The following is an 8,223-nucleotide window of genomic DNA, read 5'->3' as shown; positions in this document are numbered from 1 at the left end:
CCTAACACTTCTACGAAAGAGGATCTTCCGTCCCAAAAACTTCATATATTCATATCTCAAGCCAATAATATCCCACAAATCACATAAAAATGTTATTTTATATTTTTCTTAATTTTTTAAGTATGTGTCAAATTTTCATTGGATTGAGACATAATGTGACACACAAAAATGGGACAGCAAATCCCATTTCACTTGTACCATGCAGACATGTGAGTATTTAGCTGTGTTCTTAACTTATTATGTTTTGTAATATAAATTGTATATGTGTATTTTATATTTTTTATATTATATATATTGACTTACTCATATCTAGCTTTTTTACTGTGGGTAGTGGTGTCATTATACGAACAACTATCGATTCTTTCAAATCATGTCTTAAAATAAAAGTAAAAATTTAATAAATATTTAATTTTTTAATTAATATAACATATTTTTATTAATACGGGACAAAATTTAAAATATAATTTGAGACAAAACGATACACATAATAGTGCAACATAGTCCTCTCCCCTTTGTGACTCTTTTATCTACTGACGTCATATACTGCAATAAATATTATCGAGAATTTAGTCTTCATCGGAAAGCCTTATCTAGTTTTTGACTTTAAAATTAAGCTACATTATGCATTCACATTAGTTCAATATAACCATTGTGATATCTCCGGTAATCTATTATCTAATGTGTTACAGTATTATACCTGGGTTCAAATAATCATTTCCGTTTCTTTAAATAAATAGAGAAGACTTAATGTTTAAATATAATTCGTGTGTGTAATACAATGATGAGTTAAATGTAGACGAGGGAAATTAACAAGAAATGGAGAGAAGGATATAAGTAATATCCATTGTGCGAAACTGATTTTGTATAATCATTAGAAATGAATAACAAAGATCCTCTCCATCAAGTGTATGTTTTTGTATTTATTTTTAGTGGTAAAAGTATAATTTTATTATAATCAAAAGAATAAATATATCATTATAAGTTGTATTTCCTTTTGTTTTTTGAAGCATTTAATGGAGATGATAATTTTTAAATATTTGGAAGGAAAAAAGACAATTCCCTGCTCACTTAATAATTTACCATAAATGGACATGCCAAAACATTCCTTTTTCATAGTACGTTACTACATTTTATATCACGACAAGATTAACTTATACCATAGATTTGAAGGTTCAATAAAAATAGATTTAGTCATATATAATTTATGGATTTGATTCAAATAAAATGTTGGAGATAGATTTAATCATCTCTTAATATATTTCATTCTTTGCATATAAAAAAACTTTCATTTAATTTTGTAATTTTTATGTACTTATAGTATTATAGGGAGAAAGAGGGGATGGACCAGGTGTGTATGAGTGGGTAATAAAAAAGGAGTTTAGTTATATAATAATGGAGAATGGTAATTAGTGTTGAGTTCACGTGCACTTGTAAGAGTTCTAAGCTAAATGTTGTTAGTTACGCCTGAAAGCTCATCAAAACCTAAATTTTCCATTCGTGTGCGTTCAACTTCTAAATGGTCAAACAACATTACCAACCCCTAATATTTTTCCTTATTTTCAAATATAAATTCCTTTATTATGTTACTTGTAAGACAAATATGCCCCAATTAATGACCATTCTTAAGTAAATTAATACTATTCTCCTTTTGTTGATTTCCCCTAGAATTAAACACGCACGTTGCTGCTTATTTTTCGAAATCACTTACATAAATTAATTAGCTTTTTATTCCCACCATCACACATAATGGGAAGCAAAGTGTTATACGTTATTTACGGTTGATGTCACATACTATAAGGTATACCCATTTGGCAAAATCATATAGTTTTCAGATCAATCTTGTTAGTAAATACATAAATATATATATACTAAATAAAATAAGCAAGCTTGGTGGGTTATAAGTAGACGTTGTAGGTTAGAAACTTGGAAAGACGTTGAAAGCAGAACCAAACTCGCTCCACTAAGCAACCTCTTATTTTCTCTTTATATATATCACATTCTCTATGTAATATTCATATATATTTATGTTACTTATAAGGGTGTTTGTTAGCCAAAACGTTTGCATCAACCACAAGTGCAAGCCTTCCCCACTCTCTAACGGAAAACACTTTCTCATCTTCTCCCACCATATATTATCTTTCTGTGTCTCTTTCTTTTCTCCTCCTTTGTTAGTTTAATTCCCTTTTCTCTCCACTTATCTCTTAGCATCATATTAATGTTCTTCTAGCTAAGGGAAGAAGAAGAAGAATAAGAAAGAGGGTGAGAGGGTCATAGAGAATTGGAACCCTATTCTTGAGTTAGGTTTTTTTTTGTTAATTCTTTGTTGTTCTTCTTGTTATATTATATTGGTATATATAGTAAGGTGAGAGATAATATGTGTAGTAGAGGACATTGGAGGCCAGCAGAGGATGATAAACTTCGGGAATTGGTGGAACACTATGGACCCCATAATTGGAACGCCATAGCTGAGAAGCTTCGAGGAAGATCAGGTGAAATAATATGATAAATATATCATATGATTAATCATCTTGTAGTACTTTAATTAAATTTTGTTCATCTAACTCAAATATCAATTTAATTAATTACAAATATTTGGTCCTTGTTATGTGGTCTCTTGTCAAGTTAGGTCAAAGTCTTGATTTTCAGCTCAGATGGAGAGTTCTTTCTCTTTTATCTGATTGATGTTAACTCCTTTGCTTATAATAGATCATGTTGGTAGAAATGGAACTTCTTTTACTACATGTTGAAATACACCCTATATTCCTTAAATACATTTTTAGCTTATAAGAAATGTTTAATTAATTAGTTGATTTGGACAAGGTTCTGGAATTAATCAAAGCTAGAGTTGGAGTTGCATGACATCAAAAGTAGCATGTACATGTGTTTTCCACATACACGTGAATGTTCTCGGTTGAGACATGATTGTCTTTAGTACAATGATACATGTGGAAAACAAAGAAAAGAAAAAATGGCATGTATTTGTCTTTCTTCTACTTTAATGTGGATGTTATCTTTATCCAATTTGTGGTTCGCAATCTTTGTCTAAATGGGTGTTTAATGCTTGGCTGGTTTTAGCATTGTAATTAAGAGGGTATATTAAGTGGTTGAGTTTTAAGTACCCCTTTAATTTGTATTCCCATAATTATTTTTTGCCTATATAAAAATACAATTAAGTGACTGGTTTCGTTATAATTTTCTTCATACATATACATGGGTTAGAACTACCTTGTACTCCTATTATTAAAAATAATTTATGTTTTATATAAGAAATTAAAATAGAAATATCATCATCAATCTTTGCCCTAGCTAAAGATATTTAATATATATGAATTAATTAACTATAAGGAAGAAAACTAAGCAACTAATTATTAATATTGGTGTAAACGTAAATTATAACTTAAGGTAAGAATTAACATATATATATATGTGTTGAATTTGTTCAGGTAAGAGCTGTAGGTTGAGATGGTTCAATCAATTGGATCCAAGAATAAATAGAACTCCATTTACAGAAGAAGAAGAAGAGCGTCTTATAGCTTCTCACAGAATACATGGTAATAGATGGGCTGTGATTGCAAGAGTTTTCCCTGGAAGAACTGATAATGCTGTCAAGAATCATTGGCATGTGATGATGGCAAGAATGAGACGAGAAAAGACTAAACTTTATGCTAAACAACATGTTCATCATCATCACACAAATTCTTCTTCAAACCCCAAGGATAATCAACAATCAAACTATGAGATAACAAGCTTCCCTTATTCTTTTGTTGAGAATTTTGGCTACACTTGTGTCAAATATAACCCTTTCCAGTTTCCTAACAAGTTTCACTTTCAACAACCAGCCTCTAGTTCCACAATACTTCAAGGTAAACTATACTAATTTGTACAATATGATAGACTTGAATTGAAAACATGCTCCTATCATATATATTAATCTCCTTATAGTGCTATATATATATATATATATATATATATATATATATAGCTGTAGCAAGTACAGGTTCACCTTTGTATTTTTTTGAGTATTTGAGGTACTCTTGAAATAAAATATCTTAGCCTATAAAATACCATGTCAATTAAAATTAATTTAGTTTACATCATTGGATGAAATCAAAATCAAGAATGAAAGTCTGTCCAGGTGAAAATTCACATACAATGGTGTAAATGAGATGAACCCCTCCTCTTTTATATGTCTATATATCTAAACCTATATATACACAATCCATTTATCCACTCTTCTTAAGTACATTATGCATTTTGGTATTGCTGATGAGTCAATAATAAAAATTGTGTTAATGTTGCAGATAAAAGTCAATCAGTTGAGTTCTATGATTTTCTAAGAGTAAATACTGATCAATCGAATAAAAGTGAAGTAACAGACAACACCAGAAGAGATGAAGAGGAAGTAAATCAAGATGGTGTGGGACAAGAGAACAAAGATGGCTCTCCATTCATTGATTTTTTATCTGTTGGAAGCTCCTAAATCAATTTTAATTTGCAAAAGTATCCATAATTTGAAGTAAGCCTAATAGAACTGAGACTACCCTAGATCCATGCATGTAAGTGATGTAATGTAATTACTGCATTGACAGAAGTTTAGTACGTATTTTATTAGGATATATACACTTGTAAAGCGTATAAAAATAAATTGCTAGCTCTGTAAGAAGATCTATAAATGTCAATGTTGTAAGATTTGAAGTGAGAGAATAGATATTTGCACCTTTCATGATTCTCAGTTTTTTAATTCGTTTTGGTTGATATTTGCCTGCAATTCTAGTGAAGGGAGCACTGGGAAGAAAAAGGTGTTGAAATTTAAGGGCTCGTCCAAGTTTTGCAATGTGAAGAGTAAAATGATCTTTTTCATGTGATATTATGCTTGAGAATTGGAACCTTATCCAAAATGTCTAGGGCAATTTGAATTTGTGCACTCTAAAAATAAAATTAACATTGTAGGCATTGGGTCAATGTTAAGTAAACTACTTAATCAAAAGTATGAGAAATGGGTAGATTTAGATTATGATCTTATTTGATAGGAAATTATTCATCAAATCATATAAATTTATTAAGTCGTATTTTTAATTGTTCAATTTATCTATATTCAAATGTAATAGATAAATTTTAATTCATTTATTAACCCATTTTAATAAATTAGATGGACATACAATCCTTTTTTTTATCTATAACTTAAATCACTTTGAAAAACTAATTTTTCAAAAACTTGAGTGGTTATTAAAATTACTTTATCAAAAAATCATTTGTTTCCCAAAATATGTTTTTCTTAAATAAAAAACCCATTTTTTCTTTCCAAAATCAGTTTTCAAAAAACTTTCTTTCCGAAAACATTTTTTCCCATAAAATTAAATTTGTAAATAATTATAACAACAACCTAACATTTATTTCATTGGGAATTTCACAAATAATTATTCTTTGAAAGTATCTCTTTCTTATTATCATTTCTTAATTTCTTTGGCATTCTTCGGTTTCACTAGTCCTTTTTTGTTTTTTATGGAAATTCATTGGTTTGTGTCCACTTAAATTTGTTAACAAAAACATTTGAATTTTGATAGATTTAATTTATTTGGATTTAGATGAATCGATGATAATTTTATAATATATATATATATATATATATATATATATTCTTTTTGTTGTCATTCTTTAATAAATAACTTACATGATTTGATGCACATACCCAACATAATACCAACCAAATTTTGTAAGCATGCCCTTTTTCTTCATAAATATGTTTATTTTTTATCTAATTGTAAATCTTTTATACAATCAATATATCATATAATGCATCATTCATATATATTATTTTTATTTAAAAGTAAATAATAATTAACACATAGATAATGAATAATAAGTTTATATAATAAAAAAGTTCTTATATCATTAGTCCACACACCATTTCCATTATATATATTAGGACAATTGAAATTATATGAATGTTGTTGAAAATATCCTCCTTTTTTTACAACTAAATTGAGACAAGCTTTGTTGTCACATGCAGTTGTTCTATTTTGCTTGTATGGGATGACTAGGCCCTCGATATATTTAGCTATTCATACATCATTACATGTAGCAGTTTTAATATGCCTATCACTACTTCAACCATGCTAACCACTATTTGATTATTTTTTTATTTACGTTGAATTGGTAAGTAGTTAGTAGTGACATCTTGGGAATCACAAGTTCCTGAACTATATATTTAGGTTGGTGTGATATATCATATATGCAACAATCAACCAGAGATAGGTTGGTGTGATTCTTAATGGTAAATTTCAGAAATACTGTAAGTCATAGTTATTAAAACCGTACCGTACCGGCCGGTTCAACCAGAAAACCGGTGAACAGGGCTCATAATCGGTACGGTACAGGTATTGAACCGGCCATGTATTAAAACCGGTGAACCGGTCGGTATTTTACTAAACCGGCCGGTTTATACAAATATTTTTTTTTTAAAAAAAAAACTTAAAAACTTAAAAATCCATTAAAGGTGACCCACCTTTCCAACCATTCTTTAACCCTTCAAGGCACATACTTCCAAAACATACTTAGATTATACATTTTGGTTCCTAACGTGACATTTGTATAATCTTAGAGTACTATCTAAAGATAGGATTTAGTAGAAAAGTATAATATTCATATGAGACAACTTTGACTCATTTGTGTTAAGTGTTAAAACTCCAAATTTATTTGTTTCGTAGAGTGAGTTGTGAACTTATGTCATTTGTTTATATTTTGCGGTTGTTAAGTGATACTTTTGGATTGATATATGTTTTTTAATTTAGACTTTGAATTTATTAAAGACTTAAAGTTGTTTATTTATGTGAATTTTGAGTACATTATAAATATTTATTAGAAATTTGAGCTACCTATTTGGGATTTTTTTTTGTTATAGGTTTTTATATATATATAAATATAAGTAGGTATGTCCGGTTTAACCGGCATGCGGTTTAATTACTGAACCACTGGTTGAACCACTGTACCACTATACCAGTACTCTGACCGGTTTGATAACCGGTACAGTTTTAGCTATAAGTGGAATCATGCATCCAATGCAGGGTTTTTTAAATGTTTATTTGGTTGTGATATTTTTTATAATTGGCCCCAGTTGTAATGCAGGGTTTTTTAAATGTTAATTTGGTTGTGATATCTTTTGATAATTGGCCCCAGTTGTACTAAATTAATTAATTTAATGTTTGAGAGTTATGATGGAAAAGGAAGGAGATGAATCAAGTGGCAAGGACGGGGAGGAAGGGAATGAGAAATAAAGACACACATCTTTCTTATTTGGGAGTGTGAAATTAGATAAGAAGATGCTAAAATAATAATAATGCAAGAATATATTTTTTTATTCCATTAAAAATCTAATTGTGTACAAAAATATAATTATAACATTTTACTAAAGCCGTTTAGATACTTTGACATATTTGTCTCCGAAAAACCATAAATTGGAGGAACCATGAAAGTTGGCATGTAGAAGGTTTTAGAGGGCTGGAGAAAACTTCTAAAGTTCTTCCATCTCTTTCTCTCGATTCTCAAACAAGGGAGACTCTTTCTAAAGTCATTTATTCCCTTTCATCCTCCTCTATACAACACTCCCAAACAAAGCATAAATAATCTAGGACTAGCTGAATTGAATGTGAACAAATTTGATGTGATCAATTTTACTTCTTCGAGGTGTATTTAATTATTATTATACTTTAAATTGTTGAGATTTCAAGTGACTAAATATGTGAATAAAAAATAAGTCGCACAATGGTAAATAATACATAAGTTGAAATGCATATAAATTACGAGGCTTATAGATCCAAACCGCTCAAGTTTTTTGAGTAAAAATGTGGTGTTAGTATACTTATTGTTATGCCATTGTTGTTTTATGTTTAGATTATCCTTGCATAAAGGGAGAGATAATGCCTTAAGCTACCACACTTCAATTCGTTATTTAAGCCCTAAACATAAATTTCACCCAAATACCCTTTACTAGGTTGCATTATCAATTGGATAATAATACACAGTAAACATTCCCCGAAAGCAAATCTTCAAGAGTCAAAAGTTGTAAAATGTAAATCACCCTTTAGTGCGCTGATAAAATGAAATAAACAATAGTGCTTGACTGTTCTATATGAAAAATTGAAAACTTGTGAACATATTAATTACTACAAACTTCAAATTATTAAGATGAAAATGGGAGAGGGTAAAAAAAAGATATTAACATCT

At 29.2% G+C, this 8,223-nt stretch overlaps 1 protein-coding gene across 1 annotated transcript; it reads left to right on the top strand.

Annotated features, from left to right (window-relative positions):
* LOC109357875 (transcriptional activator Myb) lies at positions 2,049-4,713 on the top strand. The gene is made up of 3 exons (XM_019601931.1): positions 2,049-2,489; positions 3,444-3,863; positions 4,302-4,713. The coding sequence occupies exons 1-3, from the start codon at positions 2,375-2,377 to the stop codon at positions 4,478-4,480; spliced, it is 714 nt and encodes a 237-aa protein (XP_019457476.1). The 5' UTR covers positions 2,049-2,374; the 3' UTR covers positions 4,481-4,713.

Source organism: Lupinus angustifolius, chromosome LG10 (genome assembly GCF_001865875.1).
Source record: "Lupinus angustifolius cultivar Tanjil chromosome LG10, LupAngTanjil_v1.0, whole genome shotgun sequence".
Taxonomy (NCBI): domain Eukaryota; kingdom Viridiplantae; phylum Streptophyta; class Magnoliopsida; order Fabales; family Fabaceae; genus Lupinus; species Lupinus angustifolius.
Note: the sequence above shows the minus strand (reverse complement) of the source record. Positions and strands in the feature narration are given on the sequence as shown.